At 33.2% G+C, this 23,491-nt stretch overlaps 1 protein-coding gene across 5 annotated transcripts in view; it reads left to right on the top strand.

Moving 5' to 3' along the window:
• The window catches only part of Snx13 (sorting nexin 13), a 153,868-nt gene that overhangs the window by 102,385 nt on the left and 27,992 nt on the right, over window positions 1-23,491 (top strand). For all 5 annotated transcript variants that reach the window (XM_063239116.1, XM_063239121.1, XM_063239128.1 and 2 more), the window contains 8 exons: window positions 4,166-4,304; window positions 4,713-4,801; window positions 10,110-10,209; window positions 12,220-12,413; window positions 15,440-15,544; window positions 16,077-16,209; window positions 18,592-18,629; window positions 21,401-21,470. In XM_063239116.1, coding sequence (XP_063095186.1) covers window positions 4,166-4,304; window positions 4,713-4,801; window positions 10,110-10,209; window positions 12,220-12,413; window positions 15,440-15,544; window positions 16,077-16,209; window positions 18,592-18,629; window positions 21,401-21,470 — 868 coding nt within the window. The remainder of the gene's footprint in view (window positions 1-4,165; window positions 4,305-4,712; window positions 4,802-10,109; window positions 10,210-12,219; window positions 12,414-15,439; window positions 15,545-16,076; window positions 16,210-18,591; window positions 18,630-21,400; window positions 21,471-23,491) is intronic.

Raw genomic sequence — 23,491 nt, 5'->3', positions numbered from 1 at the left:
AAAGCCCTTTGAATGACTTATTGCTTGTGTATAATGTCTTCTACAGTTTTGGATTTCTATAGTTTCCAATTCTTTGATCTTTTTGTTGATAATGTACAAAATTCCAAGTACACTGCCTTTCCATGGCTTTCCTTCTGTTTCAGTTTTGTAGACAGTATTAGCCGTAAGTCATTGTGTGATGATTATTGTGTGATGCTAGCTGTGTGATGATTGTTGCACTAAGTCTAACAAAACTTCTTAAGCAATCTAATGTGGCTATAATAAAAAAAATTACACCAAACAATTAAAATTGATGAACACTAATCTCAAGTGTGTCCTTTTGCTTGGAGTCATTATATTTTCCCTACTTTGTGTCCCACTCTCCTGAATAGTTCTTTTATACTTCTACCACTTTCATTTTACACATCTTTAAACACTCTCTGTCTTAGCTCATTACCTTACTTACTATCTTACTGGAAAAACTGAAGTGCTCAAATGAACACTTTCATAATATACCATTAGGTCAGCTGTTGGTTTACTCGCATCTGCACATTTTCTTTTGTGATTGTGGCCCTCGCAGACAGCAGATAGTTGGGCTTTATGTATTGACCCTGTCTACCAGTCTGTATCTTTTAATTGAAACATTAAGACTATTACATTAAATGTCCTTATTGAAAGGCATGTACTAATTCTAATTATTTTGTTGTTTTTCTTGTTCGATCCATTTCTTTTTCTGATTTGTTTAACTACTGTCCTGGTCACCTCTATTCTTTCCTTTTGGCCTTCTTTCTACTAAGTGTTTTCTGTAGTGCTGGCTTGGTGGCCATGAGTTTCTCTAGTTCATACCTATCAAGGTCTGTAAGAGGTTCATTTTTGAAGGAAAAATCTTTTGGGATATAGTGATGTTGAGCATCAGAACTACATTCCAAGTCTTTATAAACTTTCAGATTTCTTGATGTTGATGGGTTTATATTTCTTTATGCTGTGATTTGGTATTTAAACAACTTTTAATATTATATCTTTGCTCTGAATTTTTGACATTTTGATTATGGTGTGTTGTGGAGAATTTTCTGGCTGTGTCTATTTTGACTTCTAAATGCATCTTTTACATACGTGACTTTGTTATTTCCTAGATTTGGGAAGTTGTCTGAAAAAAATTCCACAAAATAGGTTTTTATTCCCTTAATCAGTCTCCTCCAGGCCGGTTCTTAAATTTGTTCTTTAAAGTTCTCTAGGAGCTCTTAAGACAATCTTTTCATTGTTTTTTGTTCTTCTTTTCACATTACTGAATATTCTTTTCACTCACCTTGTCTTCAGGTCCTGATAGTCTTTTGATTCACTTTGATTGCTCCCCGGACTTTCAATTGAGTGTTGTTGTTGTGAGTTTTATGTACTTTATGTGGAATTTCATCCAGTTCTGTATTTGATGAAACCAGCTTTTGAAGAGTGATGAGTTTTTGGAGGCATCTTATGGCATTGTTTTCTCCTGATGGATATGTTTTTGTATTGAAATTTATAGATCAGTCGTAATGAAAATCCCTTCCACTGTGGGGTGTAGATCTCTTTAGTTAGAGGCTTTCTCCTAATAATGTGCCCTTGGTTTGGGGGATGACTCAGCTTGAGCAGCTTCTCAGCTTATTCACTGTACAGTACTAGGGTAAACTATCTGGAGCATTACCAGGAGAAAACACCTTTTTAAATGTGTTAAAAAGTTCCCTATTGGCTCATTAACCTGGGAAGACAAGGGCTAGTAAAAATGTGAACTAGGCTAGAGGAAAAAAGGACAAAGAAGAAAATGACAGTAAAATTGAGAGAAATAGAAGGAAAAGAGAAGAAAGTAAAAAAGAAAGAGAGAAACAAACAGTAGCTTTTAATGATAACATTTGTATTCCTGGAAAGGGGCAGGTTTGAGAGGTTACATAAAGGAAAGGAAAGAAAAAGGAGTAGGGAAGGATATATAAATTGAAAGCAAGAGAAGAAATGTGGAAATTGAGTCTATTCTATATAATAAGCTAATAGAAATGCAAAAGACCCCCTAATCAACCGTTAGTTGAGGAGATTGTAACAAAACAGGGCAAACAATTTAGGTGGAAAAGCAATAATTAAAACTTGTAGACAGTTATTTACACCCATATTACCTACACACACACAAAGAGAAAAAGTAGGTTTTAATGATAATATACACAAGGAAAGAAGGAAGGCAGAGGGCAGATTTGAGAGAGTATCAGAAGAGAAGGAAAGAAAGAAGAAATATAAGTAGAAAGAGAATACAGGATGGTTGAATCTACTTCATGAACTAATGGCAATCCAGATTGTAACTTGGTAAGACACCATAGCAGCAAAAACAATAGCACTTGTAAATACTTCATATACACACAGACACACTCCCAGGCTCTACACAATGAAACACTAAAAATATTGCATAGAAACCAAAACCAAGTTCATTCCTTCTTGTGGTCGTACTCAGAGTCAACTCTTGAATGCTGCCTGTTAAAAGGCATGTTGTGAATTTTTAAAAAAAAGTTCTTAGTCCAGAGTTCTCCATGTCTGGAGAGCAAGCAGGAGGCTGACCTGCAACTCTGCGGTTGTAGACAAGTACACAAATGGTCTCCCTGTGGCTGTACTTGTTTACATCTACCAACATAACCTTATCCTGTACGTGCGAACGTGAGACCAGAAAGTCCTGGCTGGCTCCTGCATCTGTTGCTCATGTAGTCCTTGGGCAGGTCCAGAGCATGGGTCTTAGCTCCATAGATAGATTTCCTGACTCTGCTTTTGGTGGTGTGGGGGGTAGTGTCTATATGTTACTCTCCTTACTCTGAATGCCTCTGGGTATGGTAGAAGTGGGTGGATGCACAGATCTGTCTATCCTAGGGGGCTGCAGGTGCTCATCTTTCCTCTGTTCCTAGCAGTGATGTCCCTAAACTCAGATATTCTCCCCTTGCAAAATCCCATTCAGTGGCTGCCACTCTGCAAACTGCTTTTTGTTTTTGTTTTTGTTTTTTTTGCAAGTGACCACTTCCTCCCAGTAGCACGGTGGGTAATTTATCCCAGGATTATAGAAAATGTGTGGGGACTTTTTGAGCCTAGGAGAGGAAATTACTAAAGATGGCTTCACACTCCAATTCCCATCTCTTTTCAATTTCCATTCATTCCCTTGATGATCTCTATTCAGTTTTGTGGGTTTCAGTGTCGTCTGCACATCCATGACTTGGAAATGCATTCATTTGCCTAGTTTTCCTTCCTGAAGTTTCATGTCCAAAAACATATTTAATGTCTCCTTTTGGATGTTTATTAGTAAAAACTAAGCTCTGAATATTCCCCTGCCTTCTCCCCAAACCATCGTTTTGCTGGTTGTGTTCTCTATCTTTATAATAATCTGCATTGTTCCAGTTGTTTGGGCCAAAACATGTCTAACAGTGCACATCTTTCTACATACTCATCTGCCACTGCTCTTCACATAGGCACTGTTAACATTTTCTGAATTGTTAGCTGGTCTTTCTCCTGCTCTTGTGTCTGCCTGCACTCTTATTTTTATATATCATTGGTGTGATTCTGTTTTATTCAGGTCACAGAACGTTAATCTTCTGTTTAAACCTTGTAACTTGCTTTTCTTTAGAGTGAAAGCCAAACACCTTCCTATACTACGGGATTTGTAGTTAAGCTGTACTGTTAAGCTTATATAGTCTTCCAACCTTCTTTATTCTATTTTGTTTACTATCAGAGTCAGTAATATAAGTGTCACCAATATTGAGATTTTTTCTTTTTATTATAAGCACCAAACATGCAGTATATGATGCCTGGCACATAATAGACTTCTGTTGTCAGATTTTCACCATTATGACCAAATATTCAAAAAAAAAACTCTTAAAGGAGGAAAAGCTAATTTTAGTTCACAGATTCAGAGGTTTCAGTCCATGGTCGGCTGGCTCGGAGTCTAGGAACACCATGACAAAGGAACATGGTAGAGGCCCATTCATGGGATCCAGGAGGTAGAGAACAGAAGGGGACAGGGACAAAATAACGTCCCCATGGTTGCATCCCAAAGACCCACTGAGATACAAGAAGTGTGTGTCTGATCTCTTGCACCTCTCAGGTGATTCGGGTTGACAGTGAAAATTACTGATTATAGCACTCAGGATTCCATTTTTTCCTTACCTAATTCATTAATGAATTTTATTTTCAGATCCGTGATTCAAATTGCAATTATGAGGCCTTTATGAACATTATTAAATTGAGTGACAATGTTGGAGAGCTAGAAGCAGTTAGAGATAAGGCAGCAGAAGAATTACAGTATCTTAGATCTTTAGATACAGCTGGTGATGGTAAGTGATTTATTTCAAGACTTTTAAGGACTAATATATATTTAAATAAAATTTTCATTTACCTAAATGCCATTTACACTATTGTTTTTACCTTAAATAATCTTTGTAAGTGTGTTAACATGTGCTTAGATTAAAAGTATTATTTTGTGAGCTGGGGATACTGCTCAGCGGCATAAGTGCCTGCCCAGCAAAAAGTATTATTTTCTGAATGTGAAATTATGACTAGTGCTACTATATCTAATGTATAGATAATCAGCCTGGTTTGGTTTTAATTAAATAATTTTACTATATAATTTCAGATTTTTAATTGAATAAAAATTGTGTATCGGTTATTTTGTTAAATCATAGTAAGTGTATCGGTTATACCATTACTTCTTTCTAGCGTATAATCTACTTATTTATTTTTAGATATCAACACTATCAAAAATCAAATAAATAGCTTACTATTTGTGAAGAAAGTTTGTGATTCAAGAATACAACGATTACAGTCAGGCAAAGTAAGTATTAAAGTACTTTTGAATTAATGATTAATTACAAGTGCCTAATAGGATTAAATTGTGTCATAAATGACCAGGGTTAATGCTGTAAATAGGACTTCCAAAGTTTTCTTTTATGTGGTATAGTATGAGTATTTTTAAAGTAAGTTAAAGACATTAGTTGAAACTGCTGGAGTGCTGGAAGGTCGGCAGGTCTGTGCCATGAGGTAGTTGTAGTCTTCATTCTGTGGGTAAGGTTTTGTTACATTGTCATGAAAAAGGCCTACTTAAGAGAAACTGAGTAAAATTTAGAAGACTAGAGGGTGAAACTGATTACTATGTCCAGAAATGTTTGGTATCCAAGAGAAAATTCAGGTCAGTATACCAAAATATAGGATGATTATTTATGTAACCAACAGGTGTTATCATTTGTCAGATGTGCCTTTGTAGAAATAGCTGTTACAGTTTGCACAGCAAATGTAAATGGGCTACCAAAATGTGATATGAAAGTTGACCTAATAAGTTGGGATACTACGTGCTACACTGGCCGGCAGCCTTCTAAATAGGTTGGCATGAACAGTGTCTGTAAGGGCCGGGTTCACATGACTACAGCTGAGTGTAGTGTGGAAGGTATTGCTGGTCAGCCTGACACTTTCAGTGTCACAGAGTTTTCCAGAGTTAATAATGGCAATAAAATTTTTCATCAGATAGATCTTTAGATTTTAGATCTGTCCCTCACAGTCCTAGTTATGATTCTGAAAACAAAGTGTTATTTATTTTTTAAGTGACATGTGAATTTTTTTCACTTTTTTCTCAATTTTTATTTTTTTATTAGTACATGTTTGCAGTACATAGTGATTACACTCCTCATCGGGAGTTACTACATGCACATACACATGCACATCTTAATTTATTTCATCCACTTTTTCCCTCTCCACTCTTGTGGTTTTCTTTCATTTTGCCAAATGTCTGTCTATTTCCTGTTATTTAGCTTTTATTTGGCTTACATTTTGGGTTTTTCATACAAGAGAAAGCATGCGATGTTTAAGATTATCTGATTTATTTCATGTAATGCTAGTCTCAGGGTGCATTCATTTTCCTACAAATGACTCATTTATCTTTCTTTATGATGGAGTTGTGCTCCATTGCATAAAAATGCCATACTTTTTAAAAACCATTCATTTATTGATGGACCTAAGGGCCAGATTTAAGGGCAGGATTCAGCTATCATGAATTGTGCAGCTATAAATACTAGTATGCATTATCATGTAATGTGATATCTAACTCTTTGGGGAAGATACCTAGAAGGGGAGTGACTGGCTCCAATGGAAATTCTATTTTTAGTCATTTGAAGAGTCTTCATACTGATTTTCATAATGATGGTACTATTTTACATTCCCACCAACAGTGTAGAAGGATTCCTTTTTTCCCATAGCTTTACTAACATTTGTTTATTTTTAAATTCTTGATGATAGCCATGGTTTCTGGAATAAGATGAAATCTCATTGCTTTAATTTACATTTCTCTAATGGCCAGAGATGTTGGAAGTTGAGCATTTGTATGTGTGTGTGCTCCATTTAAGTGTCTGAAGTTGCCTATTTTTTTTGCCTATTTTGATTAGGTCTTCTGGGTTTTTATTCAGATTTCTTAAAAAAATTTTTAAAAGGCAAGACAGAAAAAAGTGTAAAAATGATACTGAATTCCAAAAAAAGTAACAGTAAGAAATCAATACTAGTTAATATATTACACATTGTTGTCTTAGAAATTGTGGTTCAAGTTACAAAATCAAGGCATAAAAAATCAACAAACAATGACAAGACAAACTATTCTTTTTGATGAACTAACAGAGAATTAGTAGTATGGCTATCTATCTTGCACACTTAAACATACATATAGTTATATGTGGATACCTATAAGTTGTTCTTTCCTTTTGAGCACTGTTTCATTATTACAGTATCTGTGATACATTTTGGATTTTATTACTCTTTCAGTTTTTGCTATTATTATTGAGTTTCTACAGTAGACAATCTATGATATTTACAAATGTGATTTATTTCACTTATGAGTATAGTCTTAGGTTGTCTCCGTTTAGCTATAAAAGCCTCAAGATCATCATGAGTAATATTCCATTGTATAAACATACTACATCTTTTTCATCCACTCTTAGTTGTTTCCAAGATTTAGCTATTACAAATTGTGCTGCTATAAACATGGGTGCACATATATCACTATGATATGATCTTTTCACTTTTTCTGGGAAAATACCCAGGAAGTTAAGGGGTTTTTTTTGAGTTCTTTATACTTGCTAGATGTTAGTCCTCTGAAGAATAGCTGACACAAATTGTTTCCCATTCTGTAGGTTGTTTCTTCATTTGATTGTTTCCTTTGCTGTGCAGAGCTTTTTAATTTGATATAATCTCATTTATTGATTCTTATGCAACTAGGGTTCTGTTCTGAAAATCCTTGCTTATAGTCTTGTCTTCCAGAGTTTTATCTTTTTTTCCTCCAGCATATTGCGTATTTCTGTTTTAGCATTTAGATCTTTATCCATTTTGAATGGGTGGCCAGTTTTCTCTGTATCATTTATTAAAGAGGGCTATCTTTCCTCCAGCACATGTTTTTTGCCCCTTTGTCAAAGATCAGATAGCTGAGCATGCCTGGGGTTGTAAAAGCAGTTTAATGCAGAAATACATGGAAATACACTTGGGCCAAAACATTCCAGATTCTGTGCATTGCCTAATGAAAAAAGATGGCGATGCTTACATGAAACAGTTGTCTCAGTGCATAAAAAGCATTGTAATTCAGTGTTGTGGAGAAGTTATATTAGAAAATTCGGGCTGGTAGACAAGAAAGTCAAGTGTAACATAAATTCAAGAGAGGAGTTTTAAAGGACATATGGAACTACCCAAAAATATTTTTTCTCCAGAAGAAAGACCAAGGAACTCAAAAAAAGCAAGGGTGAGCTGGGTGTGGCGGAAGGATTGCAAGTTCATAACCAGCCTGGGCAACTGAGTGAAACCCCTGTGCAAAATAAAAATTGAAAGAGGGAAGAAGGGATGGAGGAAAAGAAAAGGGAGTTAAAGAAGGAACGAGGGAAGAAGAAAAGGGCAGGGAGATATAGCTGAGTGGTTAAGGGCTTGCCTAGCATTTGTGAGGCTTTGGATTCAATTTCCAGTATTGTAAAGAAAAAACAAAAAGAGAGACGGGGAGGGCAAACTTCCTTTGAGCTCTGCAGCAGACTGCTGAGAGGTAAACCAACAAGTTTTTTATGAATGTATTTATCAATAAACTTAAGGACCAGAAAAAAATAAAAGCTTTAAGAAAGCTGTATTTACTTATTTAGTATTTATTTGAATTGAATATTGTGTTAGGTGGACAAAATAAACTCTCTTTCTGGAGTTACCTTTTAGTTCACAGTTCGAAAATAAACAAGTTTCTGGGTATGGTGGTACATCCCTGTAATCCTAGCACTCAGAGTGGCTGAGACAGAAGTATCACAAGTTCAAGTCTAGCCTGAACAACTTAGTGAGACTTTGTGTCAAAATAAAAAAAATAAATAAAAAGGGCTAGAGATACAGCTCAATGCAGAGGTTCTCTGTACAATTCCCAGTACCACTAAGTAACTAAATAAACAAGTAGCATGCAAAGTCACCTTTTTGTTAGCTTCTGATATCTGCTATTAAAAAAGTAACATTTTTGAATACAGAAAATATTTTAAGATTGTTTTAGATAGGTGCTGAGTAGTTAGGTGATATTTGAAAATAGGAAAATCTGTGTAGCATGAGAGACTCTCCTGACTTTGAAGACTCTGTTAGACTGAGGTGAATCAAATACAGTGGCCCTGGGACAGTAATACCCTTGATGAAAGGGAATGTCACTGCCGTTTGGTGAATGAATGAGGAGTAAAGTTATAGAAGAACCTGGGAATTCGATCATACATGGTTTTCTGATTGTTAGGAAAATCAGTTGGAGATTCGCCATAGCAAGTAGCATAACTTGACTTAAGAATTACAGTGATTGACTGTAAAAAACAGACTTGATAGTGTGGTGAGATTAAAGATGAAAACAGACTTTAGCAGACTGCTATTCTGGACCAGGTCAGGGACCTCTGTGAAGGTTGTGAGAAATCATTGAAGACTAGATGTGCTCACAGGACTTGCTAATGGACTAAACATATGGGTAAGAAAGATAAAAAGGGACTCATGGATGTTTCTAAGTTTTTTAGCCTGAACAACTGCAAGAATAGTAGCACTGTTTACTGAAATGTAAAAACTGAGGGGTAGAGATTCCAAAGAAAGAATCAAATTCTACGTAGCTTAACTTGAGATCCCTGTTAAAAATTCAAGTAGACATGCTAATTGGTAATTTTAGAGTTCAAAAGATTTATGAAGCCTCAGTATTATCAAATGTTTATTTAACGTTAGAGACTGGATGAGGCCATGTGTAATAGTTACGTCTAATCAGTCATGTACCAACAACAGTCCTCAATTACTAAATCGCTAGTAAAGTTTTAGGAAATCCTGGGAGTATAATGTTTTAAAAATTAAGTGTAGAAAGTGATTGATGCAGGGAGAGGTCAGGTAAGTAAAAGGACACACTGAATAATGTGAAAGACTGAGAGAACTGACTATGCCACCCAGTAGTTGGCATGATCACTGCTGATCTAGTGAGAGAAATTTTGTGAAGCAGTGAAGAAACCTGATTGGAGTCTGTTGCAGACAATTGGAAGAGGTGAGCTGGAAACAGTGATGATAGATTGCCCTGTAGAGGAGGTTTACTGGATACGAGAGAAAAAAGTTGAGGGTTTAAAGCAGAACGTTAGGACGTTTAGTTCTTAGTGTGGTCACCATTTTGGCCTTGGATTTTTAGTTTAAAATTTTATTTGTAATCCATTGGCTTTACAATTACGCAGTATATTTATTTCCATAAAGAATGGAGTATTTTTTTAAATCTTGAGTTTAGTTTGTTAGCTGTATTATCACTTAATGAAACATTAGTGATAAAGAGTTAAAGGTTTAGATTTAAAATAGGCCCACATTTTATCATATATATGTGTCATAGTTAACTGTAACCACTTTATACCCATGAAAACTTTTCTTACAAAAGAAAATTGATATGTTTCATCTGTACCTTTTTTCTTTAGCCAGTTACCTTTTTTAAATCTTACTGATCTTTTGGCATCATTATTTAAAACTCTGTTTGCCCAAACACTTTCTGATAATGAATCCTTTTAAAATTTGGAATTGTTTTTAGAAGCCTTTCAAATCTGTATCTTCACTCCTTTGGATGATTAAGCAATATACTAACCTATGTTCACATTCATCTGTAGGAAATAAATACTGTGAAACTGGCAGCAAACTTTGGGAAACTTTGCACAGTCCCATTGGACAGCATTCTTGTAGACAATATTGCACTACAATTTTTTATGGGTAGGTAAATTCATTTTATTTAAGTAATGTAGCCATTGAGATTTTAAAAGTTTTTCATTGTGGTAAAATACGTAGAAAAGTTATTACTTTTAAGTGTATTTAAGTGATACTATATACACAGATATGTGCAGATCATTCCCTCTTCTCTAAAACCTAAAGCTCTCTGTCCATTATTAAAGTTGATTGGCATACCTCATCTAGTGTAGCATCCTCAAGATTCATCCATATTGTAACATGTCAGAATTCTCTTTTTAAAGGACAAACAAATATTCCAGGGTATAAGTATATATGCATTATGTATGTGCAAGAATGCATGCTCATGTGTGCACACAGACACTCTCACACCCCCAACATTTTGCTTATCCATTCATCTATCAAGGGATTCTTAGGTTGTTTCTGTGTTTTAGATAACATGAATAACATATGTATACTTTTAATTCTTTTGGATATATACCCAGAAATGGAATTGCTGGCTCCTATGTTAATTTTATTATTAATTTTTGACGTATCACAGTATGTTTTCCATAGCAACCATCTGATTTGTATTTTCAACACAGTTTACCTCCCAAGCCTTTCTGCAGATGTTGCAATTTCTTCAGTAGACTCCAGAGGTCAAAATTATATCACAGATTCTAACGGTGCAGTCATTGTATAGGTGGGGAGATAGATTTCTTACTCCAATATCTTCCTTAAAATTTTTAATAACTTAAGTATTATTAAATTTGAAATGGTTATTATTTGTATGCCAAATTAGATGCTACCCTTTATTCTATGAATTAGTCTTCTTTAGAAGCCATGAAAATCTATATTTATTTCAATTGATGGAAATAAATGCTCATCATAATAATTGAGCATTTGCTTAAACTGCTTTTAAAATATATGTTGGAAACCAGGCTTGGTGGCACATGCCTGTAATCCCAACGTCTGGGAGGGTGAGGAAAGAGGATTGCTATGAGTTCACGGTCAGCCTGAGCTACATAGTGAGTTCAAGGCCAGCCTGAAACTCATGGTGAGACCTTGTCTCAAAAACAAAACAAAACAAAACACAACACTCTAGGAGATTCTGAGTTTAAATTTGCTGAGAAAGCACTTTGTTGAAAATGCGTAGTGTGTGTAAATAACTTTTTCCCCCCCAGTAGTAGATTGAACCCATAGGCTCACAGGTGTCAGGCAAACACTCTACCACTGGGCTACATTCCTGGTCCTTTTAAAATTGTATCTTTAAAGTGTGCCTTGGAAACTTACATAGGCTGCCATTGAATTTCTTGCCTCAGTCTCTAAGTAACTGAAATTATAGGCATGTGTCCTATGCCCAATGACATAATTATGCTATTTATACCATTTTTATTTTTGTGTGAGAAAAAGACTTTTCATAGCTTTGGGGTTGAGGTCTTTTGAGACATGTCTGTCTGTATAGTTCAGCCTGGCATTGAACTTACTCTGTAGCCCAGCTTGGCCTTGAACTTAGAGTACTCTTGCTTAAGCTTCCTGAATGCTGAGATTAGGTTGTTTTTATACTGTATAAATATTTAATTATACTTATTTTATTAATATTACATAAAATTGCTTCTGTTTGGTGATATTTTCAGCAAAAGTTCCTGAATCTTCATTTGGGTGATAAAATGAACATAGTTGTTAAATTGCTAATACTTTTTTTTTTTAATATATCTGGAAAATTTTGTATTATGACTAGTAATCTTTATTCAGAGGAAATGTTGAATGTAGGTGAAGTAAGTTACTTCTAATGAAGCCTACATAGGAAATCTGTTTACCAGAAATTTTGCCATTAAAAATGAGATTTAAAAATTTAGAATTATGTGCTTCCTTTTGAGTTTTTGACACCAGTGTTTAGCTTAATCAGCTTGTAACTATTTTTTCAAGAATTTACTAAACATTTTTAAAATGTAAGGTTTTCAGTACTTGATACTTAAATCTTTACTTGTCATGCAGCCATGTGGCCCCAAATTGCGTAACATTAATGTCTGTTATGTGATGGATTTTTTTTGGCAGATTATATGCAGCAAACTGGAGGTCAAGCACATCTTTTCTTCTGGTTGACAGTGGAAGGGTACCGGGTTACAGCTCATCAGCAGTTAGAGGTTTTATTAAGTCGCCAGAGAGATGGAAAACATCAAACCAACCAAACCAAAGGTCTTTTAAGAGCAGCTGCTGTTGGAATTTATGAACAGTATTTATCTGAAAAGGTATAGATATATTTTGATAACTGTTTTCTTCTTTGGCAATATCATTGATAACAATTTTTTAATTCTTAAAAATTTGTGTTACTTATGCCAGACCTGATTGCTTATAAAACACTGACTTTTTTAATCCCAAGAACAATCTTAATGTGCACTTTTATCCTCATTGTTTAAGTGAAGATTTTGATGTTTAGATAACTGAATTACAGGACCAAGGGTGTAGCTCAGCAGCACAGCGCCTGCCAGTCAGGCACAAGGTCGTGAATTTGGCACCCTGTACTAAAAAAAACAAAAAACCTGAATTAGAGTAATATGACCAAGGTAATGAAAATATTAAAGTCAAGATTGAAGATCATATACACTTCAGATTGAAAGGTATGCTAGGTTGAAGGTAAAATGATGAAAAAGATAGAGAACTAGAATGGCTATACTAATAGCAGAAAAGTAGAATTTTAGATTAAAAATTGCTGCTACAGAAAACATTCTATTATGAAAAAAGTATCAGTAGATTTAAGGATGATAAAGCAGTTGAAACATTTCTGCAGTTAAAGTTCTCAAATACAGGAAACAAAACTTTATATAAAGAGGCATTTCACTGCTAAGACTGTTTAGTATTTGTTCTCAATAATTGATAAAATAGTTTGATGGAAAGTCAGTAAAGCTATAAAAGTTGAAAAACAAAGTAGCTAGACTTAACACATATAATGTTTCTCTTCATAGCAGAATACACGTTATTTTCAAGAATATATGGAACATTCTCTAGGATAAAACACATGCCAGATGATTAAACAAGGCTTAAACATATTTAAACCATATAAAAATTATGTTCTTTAATCAGAATGAAAGTAATGGAAATCTGAGAAATCTATAAATACTTAAAAATGAAATATTTCTAAATAATAAGATAAACTAGAATTTTGTTTTCCTAATATTTTTTAACCTGGCAAATAATATTGTGTTTTTATCGTGTACAACTGATGCCTTGAAAAAACTGTATTTTTAATTAAAAATGAAAAAGAATCATTGTATAAAAACTCACAGGATGCAGGTAAAATAGTGCTGTAATGGATATTTGTAGCTTTAAAATGTCTACTTAGAAGAAAAATTTAAGGTATAGTTAGATGATAGAAATGGGATTTTCCATAGATATGATCATATATTTAAAGAAGCTAGAGGAAAGGGTTTTCCTTTTTTTTTTTTAACCACAAAGAAGTGATTAATTTTTGAGGGGGTTGATAAGTGTAGTATGCTTTGAACCATGCATAGCTGTATTCGTATATTAATATTGCATGATACCTGCTCCATAAATATCTAGCTCTTATGTGATAATTGTTAAACTACAAGACATAAACAATGAAAAAAGAAAAACCTGAAACCAAGAACCTAGGTTTTCACCTTGAAAATCTAGCAAAAGAAAAACAAAATAAAGTCAAGATAAATGCATGGAAACTAAAGGTTATAATTAGAATGGGAATCAGTGGAATAGAAACAATAATGAAAAATCAGAATTAATAGTTGATTCTTTGGTATTCACAGTATTGATAAATTTTCAACTAGACTGACCTTAAAAAAATAAACGAAGGCAGAGATCATCAGAATCATGAAAGATGAGATTATCCCTAACCCTACAGAAATTAGAAAAGATATGAACAAATATTATGAACAGTTTAAAGTAGAAGACATGGACGAATTTCTCAGAAGACCCAAATTGCCAGGCTGACTCAAGAATACAGAACATCTAAATATAAAGTTACTGAATTAATCACTACAAATTATCCCTCAAAGAAAAGCCCAGGTCTATTTAGTTTTACTGGTGAATTCTAGCAAACATTTTAAGAAGAAATAATAAACTCTTCAGAAAATAGAGGAGAAATAACTATTGTCTTGTTGTATGAGGAAGTATTTTGATACTAAAGCCAAAGAAAGACATCACTTAGAAAACTAGACTAATATCCCTCAGTAATATAAAGAAAAGCCACAAGAATCAAGAATACTATGCTCACTGCACAATTATTAATGGTTATGCCACAGTACCCTTTAATTTGTTCTTACCAGCAAACACTGTTTGATATTATGCATGATTTTTATTTAAAGATTCATTAATGCATGTGCTAAAATTTTACCTTATGAAATACACTCAAACAATACAGTTTTAGGAATAATGTAACAAGCACATCTAAATATGCCATGCATCTTGAGAAACAAAACGTGTATGTACTGCACTCATGAAGTTCCCAATATACTTTGTTTTCCCTTATAATGTTTTATGTTCTTTCTTCAGGATGAAGTCAGTTGTCTAAATTTGAAGCTTATTAATTACTTGCTTCCCCATATATTTTTACCATTTAATATGTATACTTCCAAACAATATGTTACTTAGCAATTGTTTTTAATCTTGTTTAAATGGAACAATAGTATGGAATTTTCTCTCTCACCATTTTACTGAAATCCGTACACACTAATGCATCAGTGATTAGTTTAGTTGCACTGGACTATTTTACTGCATGGATATTCAGGAGGTTACTTACCTGTGATAAATATCTCACTTTTGGCAATGTGTAAAGAAGCTTAAGAAAAATGCAAAGACCATAGCAGAGTACCCTAAATAAAGGTTGAAAGTAATATATTTTAGTGTCCCAGTGGTAACAATTTGGATTATCCACTGTGAAGTCTTGTTGAAGACCTTGAAGGCCTTGAAGGCATGTCACTCAAATACTTTTATGGTAATTTCTCTTTTGCTAGTAAATTAATCTTGGCGTAATATTCATGCTTAGCAGTAGGATTATTGAGAAGAGTAAAGGAGATAACAAGGAATGACTATTTACCACACCTTGTAGTTATTGCTGTGTTTATATCTCGACCACTGGTGTTAGCAACTTTGACTATGGTTAACTTTCTTGTTAATCATGAGTGTTAGCAGGCTGTCTTTTACTTCTCCTGTATTATGCTTTGTATTGTGGTAAATTAGTTAAATTTTAAGAAACCATGTTTACAAGTTGAAGGAAATTAAGAATGTAATTCTCTGTTGTTAGGCATCTCCAAGAGTTACTGTTGATGACTATTTAGTAGCAAAATTAGCAGATACTTTGAATCATGAAGATCCAACCCCTGAAATCTTTGATGACATTCAGAGGAAGGTATTAACATATTTTATATTCCTTGGAAAAAATGTGTACTTCTATGTGCATGTAATTTTTCAAAAAGTTACTAGAATACTTAAGAAATAATAACTAAAAATATTACTATGGTAATACTTGCTAGTTAAAAAAATGTAAACCAATTAAGCTAGTTTTTGTTGTTGTTGTTGTTGATTTCTGTAATTGACTTGGAAAATACTTTGGGTTGTTTTCTTTGAATCTGAGTGTAGAGTCAGATACTCCAGTCTTGGAAAGTATGAGCCATTACATATACTTGTTTCTTCGAAAACACTACTTCATAGAACATTATGGATAATCTACTGTTATGTGACTTGTGTTGCCATAGGATCTAATTTAGCTACTGAAGGAATCAGGAAATTTACTAGTTCTGAGGTAGTCTGATGATTGCTGACATCTTGTAGCAGATGCTTTATGAAGCAAGATCTCAGTGTAACTTTTAGTGAAGTCTTCTCTATGAAAAATTACCATGTATTTATATTAATCATTGATACTCTTGATTTATTTCAATAAGGTGTATGACTTGATGCTACGAGATGAAAGGTTTTATCCTTCCTTCAGACAGAATGCCCTGTATGTGCGCATGTTAGCTGAGCTGGACATGCTAAAAGATCCCAGTTTCAGAGGCTCAGATGATGGTGACGGAGGTAAGGTGACATGCATTTTACATTGTGCATGTTTATATCCTTGTGTATTGTGATTATCAGAAGAAGAATGACATTTTAAACAATATAAAAAGTTTGTGCAGTCCAGGTATAAATTGTAATACATATAAAAATCTGTAATGAATGCAGATTAGTTGCTGTATCACAGTGTTGAAAATTTAGTACTAGATTATATTTACTGAAGATTTCAGTTCTTGAAGAATGTTTCCTTTAAGTGTGTCACGTAATACTTTTATAGTAGTTTCTCTTACTAGTAAGTTAATCTTAGACTGATAGTCATTCTTATCAGTGGGATCATTGAGAAGAGTAAACGAGGTAACAAGGAATATTTGTGTACCACAGATTGTAGAGTAATATAAAAGTTGCGGTTTTTTTCTTTCCTTTTTCAAATCCCCCATCAGTGACAGCAAACCTTTTAGAAACTAAGTGCCCAAACTGCAACTCAAAACCCACTTATTTATCACAAAGTGCCAACACTGCAATACTTGGTTTTGGTTTAGAAAAAACCACTCATTCAGTGCTTGGCTGGTTGGGGCAACTTGGCTCCTGTGTTGACAGAAAGGGCTGTGCGTGCTGTGCCATAGTTTTGCCACCATGATCCTACATAGTATGGAAGACTTTTCAGCTGGAAGCCATCACATACTCATTTATTCAGATCTTCAGCTTTTTCTAATTAGGACACTGAGACCTGTCAATTTTAGTGTGAAAACTGGACTTTTAGAGTTAGAAAAATTATAATGGAGTACTACTCCCCTATAAAGAAGGATCACATTGAGACTTTTATAGGTAAATGGATGGGACTTGAGACCATATTCGTAAGTGAAATAAATCAAAGTTTTTCTTGCCCAGAATCCTTGGGATTAGAAGTTTTTCATATTTCATGGTTTTTTGATTTTGGAATGTTTATGTTGGTTTTTATAGTTGTGTATCTCTAATCCAAAAGTCTAGAGTGTTCCAAAATCTGAAACTTTTTGAGTATCATGTAGAAGTTGCAGTCTTTTGGATTTTGAAGCATTTTAGATTTTAGACTTTTGGATTAGGAATTCTTTACCTATAAATATTTCTGTTTCATTAAAATAAAATCACAGATTTAAAAAAAATTTTTAATTATGCTTTTTCTCTTATATTTCAATTTCAGTCACATTATTTTTCTCATTTGAGCAACTTTTGTGTTCTCGTATTAATAGATATTTAAAAAGTTATTGATTAGATTTAGCCAAGACTGATTTTACGCTGTATTTGTAGATCTTATTGTTGATCAAGAAAATCCACTGTGCCTTATTTTGCTCCTGACTTCTCCTTTAAACTTACTTCTGGTGGGAAGATTTAAGAGTAAGAGGTTGGAATCCCAGAGAAGAGATAGGAGGGACATAGTTAATGAGGAGGAGAGTGGCTTTTGTTCACTCATTTTATAGAGTGCTTTCTGATAAACCAAGGGACAATCTCAGGTGAAGTTTGCTGTTTGCTTTTGTGACTAAAAGTCTGGGGAACTAAGAAATATTTTTAGGTATTTGGAGTTTAAAGTAGACGGTAATACAAACTGCCTCTTTGACAAGTAAATATAATGTTCTTTGAAGACCCATTAAGAGTACCAAATTTATAAACAATTTTGTGTTTAAAAATATTTATTAGCCTTACCTGAATAGCTATACAATAGTTTTATTTGTGTTTTTAACACTTTAGTTTGTAACTTACTTTACCTATGTATGTAATAAAGCCCTGAGAGAACAGATAAATTTAGTATCTTTAATTGACTTATTGCCTAACATTTATTTTAAACATTATTTGTCATGCTTTTAAAAAATGGCATTGTATATGGAGTTATCGATAGCATATGGTCTGTTAGTTATATAATGATTTAAGAATCTAAACTTCCAACATTTCTCAGTCATATCTATAAAGAAGTGGTCCTGATAGTTTCATTTAAGATCAATCTATTTGTCCCTCACTAAAGATTTAATTTATTTGTAATTTTTTCAATCCAATGAGACAGAAGTAACAGTTCTAATATTTTCTAATGGACTTAGTTCTGCAATGTGTCCCTTTATACTTTGTGTTGGACAAGCTGATATAATCCTATAAGAATAAAAATCAAAGTATTTAATAATCGCTCTTCTGTGAATGAATTTTTTTCTTTTATCAGCTGTCAGGTACATATATATTTTTTCATTGAAATGCCTGTTTGACTTGGAAATTTGAGAGTTAAAAGATTAGATATTTGGGAGTAAACTGTAATTTTTCTTTACTGTTTCTGATGTGTTGGCTTGTGTGATTTGTGTTCTTAGTGTTTGAACCTTAGAGAAAGCAACTGCTTTAAAAACTTTTTACTGAATATTAAGTTGAATTTTTTTTTTTTTTTTACAGAATCTTTTAATGGGTCTCCTACAGGAAGCATAAATTTGGTAAGTATTAGTATGGCTATTTTAATAGGTTTTTTTTCCTGGTACTGGGGATCGAACTCACAACCTCACACTTGCCAGGCAACTGCTTATGCTGCTGAGCTAAATCCCCGGCCCCAGCTGTTTTAAATATTAAAGTGATTTTCAGATCATATAAACATTTGAGTCTTAACATATGTGGATAAATGATGTATTAGAAGCTTCCAAATTGTTCTTAGTATCATAAAACATTATTATGCTTTTAAGAAAATGTGAAGTTCATGTATAAGGGATATATACATTAAAATTTAAATATATAATATTTTTATTTTTAAAAATAGAATTAAGCCACACCCACATAATTGCTATTACACTTCACAAAAGAATTAGTTTAATTATTTTCAGTTTCAGTGTTTAGCACTATGTGTTTAAAGCACTACAATTTCTTTTTGAGACGAGGTCTCATCATATTGCCCAAGCCAGCCTTGAACTCCTATACTCAGGCATTTCTTCTGCCTCAGTTTCCTGAGTAGCATTGAAGACATATCAGTGTTCTATGAAATTTTCAAATCAGAATTTGTTTGAAAAGAGGCAATAAGATAAAAGGGAGAGAGAGAGAATTTTTAGTTTTGGTCTAATGTTCTGCAAACTAAAATAAACCAGCTACAGTGCTATGTCAGATAACTTTGTGCCTTTTAAAGTGCTTTTCTAAATCATTTGATATCAGTACCACTTACATGTTAATAGTCCAAAATGTTACACAAAGAATGAATTTCATCTAGAACATAAAATGTAAGTAATATCCTGTTCACTATAGAAAGTTCCCAAATGTGAGGAAATTTTCCTTTGCTTGAAATTTTCTAGTATAATGTTTGTATAAGTGTTTAAATCCTGATAAATGTTTTTTTCCTCTAATCCATTTATGAAATAAATTCTTCTTCAAATAAGAAAAATAGATCTCGTTTGTCACATAGTAATATAAAATACGGCAGCCTCTGGGTTTCAAAGTCACATTAGAGATTGACTTTAATTTGTTTTTCCCATAATGTATTGAATTTAGGCATTTAAGCAGCTTGAGTCTTGCAGATTTTTTGTATGAATTTTGCTATCAGCATTTCAGAAGTAAAAATGTTAAACTGTATTGAGATAGCTTATTGCACTGTACTAAACAAAGGATGTGTTTGGTGTTTTGACTCAGTACAGCTTCATGCTTACATTTCAGATATCGGTAACAGGCTTTATACTGTAACTGCTATTTTAAAAATACTAGCTATTACATCCTTCATTGTGCAGTTGAGATTGACAGGTAAATTATTTCTAGCAATGCTGTTAAAAGTGTGTTTGAACAATCACAAAAGAAAATTTATATTTTCAGCTAGGTATAGTAGAATATAGCATAGACTTAGCTACTCAGGAAATTGAGTCAGGGAAAATGCTTGAGTACAGGAGTTTAAGGCCAGCTTGGGCACTCTGGCAGGATCCCATTTCAAAAAGAAGGTTGTATTTTTAGTTTTTGCCTTAACATAATGTTAAAAGCATTTTTTTCTCACAGGAAGTTTAAGACTCTTAACTGAAGGATTATTTTATAAATTATCTCGTTTTCCAGTACAACACTAATGAATTCATTTTAAAAATTTAACTTTAAAAAAAAATTAGTATTATGTTAAAAATTTTTTTATCATTGGGAAAATTGAAATACAAGAAGTAGTAGTTAATAGAGCTAAAATCTCTTAAGATATATGTAGTGGAACCTGCAGTAGCCCTAGTTTGATTCAGTTAGGGACCAAGAAAGCCCTGTATATCATCTATATAAAATTATTGCAGTTTGATTCTCTTGATGATCAGTCTTTAGTAGAAACACTTTTGGTTTTCTTCCTAGTGTACAGTTGCTTCAGTTCAAATGACTTTATATTCTATGAATGTCTACATATAAGTATGTAGATGACTCACAATAATAATTGATAATACATTAGGACTCACAGAGACTCCTTCAGGTCCTGTGGATTTAAAAATATGAAGTGTGTCTAATGTGTGCTAGTATCTATGAGTTGGGGTCCCCAGGACAACTCCCAGGCTTAGTTACTTCTTGAGAAGACGCATAGGACTCAGCAGAGTCATACTCATGTCTAGGTGTACTTACATGTGGCAAATGTCTTCAAATTTAGGCAAGATTTATTATGTATAATTTAGTAATTATTTTTGTTTGTAGAATTCTGTTTGGAAATTATAATTAAAGTTTAAAATTGCCATTTCAAAAATAATTTCCCATATGGAAGTCTTACTAATTTAATTTAATTTAACTTAATTTAATTTAATGAGTAATCTTAATAGCAGCTAACATTTGCTATGCTTGGTAGTTTTCTAAATATTTACGTATGTTTTCATTTAATCTCCATGATGAGGGCACTGTTATTTTAGAGCTAAGGAATCTGATTATTTAACTGATAAAACTATAAATTAACAAACTTGTTAAAGAATGCAAGGCTGGCTATAGTGTATTTCAACACATAAAAATTAAAACATTAATATATCTGCTCATTGTCCTTTTTAAATTTTTGGCATATATTGAATATAATTGAAAAATAGCAATTTACAATATATGGGCAAGCAGTGAGGAAATTGATTATTGATTACCAAAGTGTTTTATGGTTTCTTGATTTTGCCTTTTCTCTCAGTATAAATGGAAAATAACAAATTATACATGCAGAAAATGTGAGCAGTACATATTTGATATAGAATTCTTTTAACATTTTTTCCTGTAAAATTTAAAAATTTTCTTTTTTAATTTTTTCCAGTCTTTAGATGACCTTTCAAGTGTATCTTCTGATGACTCAGTACAACTTCATGCTTACATTTCAGATACCGGTAACAGACTTTATACTATAACTGCTATTTTAAAAATACTAGCTATTATATCCTTATTTACAGTTTCTTTTTTCTGTCTTATAGTCATATTTTTTTCCTGCAGCATGTTATTTATTTGTATATGTACTTGGATATTTTCTTCTCTCTGAGATTGTCGTTACTAACATTCAAAAAAACTGTAATAAACTCTGGAACAAATCTTTCCCTTTTTGCACTTGAGTTTAGCTGATAATTGTTTGCATAATTCTTATTTGAGGACATCTTCTTTACTGGGGACATCTCAGTTCAGCTTTTGCTTTCATACAGGCAGAGCCAGACTAAATGATCAGCATAAAAGAAGCTTCTCTGTTCCTAAGTTTGTAGAAGTTCAAAATATGCTTGAATGGGCTGAGAAATCTATAGACCATCATGATCAGCCAACAAATACAGAAGCATTTGTGTACCCAGGAGAAAAATAAGTCAGTCTCTTTCTTTACCATTGTATCTTTAGAAAATGCTGATGAGTATTAGATAGTGATAGTTTCTTATTTCATTACTCCTAGAATGTTTTTCATATCTCATACTGAAGTTCAAGCATGTGTATTTCAATTCAATATCATTCTTACATTTTAGATACTGAAAAAAGATCCCATAGTGTTCAGTCAGAAAGATACTAATCTGCATTTTATGAAGATCTTTGTTTTATTTTGCTTCTCACTGGAGCTAGAATATCGTGCATTTTCTTCCCTGCCAGGTTTATGGAATGAGTTAATTATGCTTGCTGACTCAGTTGTTCCTTTATCTTTTACACATAGTTGGTACATATATTGCTGTTAAATGTCAAGCGATACCACCATTGCCAATTAAAGCAGAGATTTTTCTTGTGAAATTTTGTTTCTAGCTTTTGATAGCTATCCCACTTTTTCTTCCCAGCAGTTTCTTAAAATTCTTTCGTAACATTTCTTTTCTTCTTAGTTTGCTTATCTTCACATCATGAGAGTTTTTGTTAAGGTGCAAATGGTTAGCATTTATCTTTTTAGTTTTTGGCAACCTTAAACTTACATATAAGTCTAAAAAAAGACACTTGTTTAATTTTGTTGTTAGTATCTCTTTTTTCTAAGGATTATGATTTTCCAGCTGCTTTGACCATTTGTTCATTTATTTAACAACTCTTTACTAGCTTCTTAAAGTGGATGGAGAGTATTATACTAGGAATTTTTTTTATTTTTGTTACTGGGAATCAAACCTGTGACTTTGCCATTGTCAGGCAAGTGCTTGTGCCACTGAACTAAATACCCAGCCCTATGCAAGGAATTTTTAATAAATTGTTTATTAGAGTCAGGCAAATACTGGTACTGAAGAGGCAGCATAACATTGTGATTCAGAGCAAAAGTTTTGCAGTGAATTACTGGGATTAAGACCTTATCATTTCTACTTAATAGTGTGGCAAAGTTTGTTGTCTGTACTTGAAACTTCCTAATAATAACACCTACCTCATAGGGTGGTTATGGGACAAATCAATTGTATTAGTTGTTAAACATGATAGGTGTCATATACATATTTGTTGATAAATATTTATTCTTGTAGTTGAATACCAGCGTCTAAATCCCCAAGTCCTTAATACATCTATTATAGAACCTAAAGATTTACTGTTCAGTACAACACATTTAAAAAAATCTTCCAGTGCATGATTAGTTGAATTTCACAACAAAGAACCCCCAGATTCAGAGGGCCAACTAATTAAAATAATTTCTGAACCAAAGAAACTATAGATTTAGTGGCAGTACTGAGCCTTGTAAATGCACCCAGAATGCCCATCAACAAACACCACCTGTTGAAAGTGAATTTATAGAAAACAATTTAAAAACACAGGAAGAAGTGTGAGCCAGCAAGAGATGTGTACCATATATGAGATATATGGTATCCTTAGAACTGGGAGATGGACAGTCTTCTCCAGGCATAAAATGAGTATAGGAAAATATTCAGAGACATCCTAAGGCAAGAATAAACCAAAATGAACCAAAAAAAAATTCTGAAATGAA

Source organism: Cavia porcellus, unplaced genomic scaffold (genome assembly GCF_034190915.1).
Source record: "Cavia porcellus strain 051 isolate PalLab524CR breed Dunkin Hartley unplaced genomic scaffold, mCavPor4.1 scaffold_2, whole genome shotgun sequence".
Classification (NCBI taxonomy): domain Eukaryota; kingdom Metazoa; phylum Chordata; class Mammalia; order Rodentia; family Caviidae; genus Cavia; species Cavia porcellus.
This window is presented reverse-complemented; position numbering and strand designations above follow the sequence as displayed.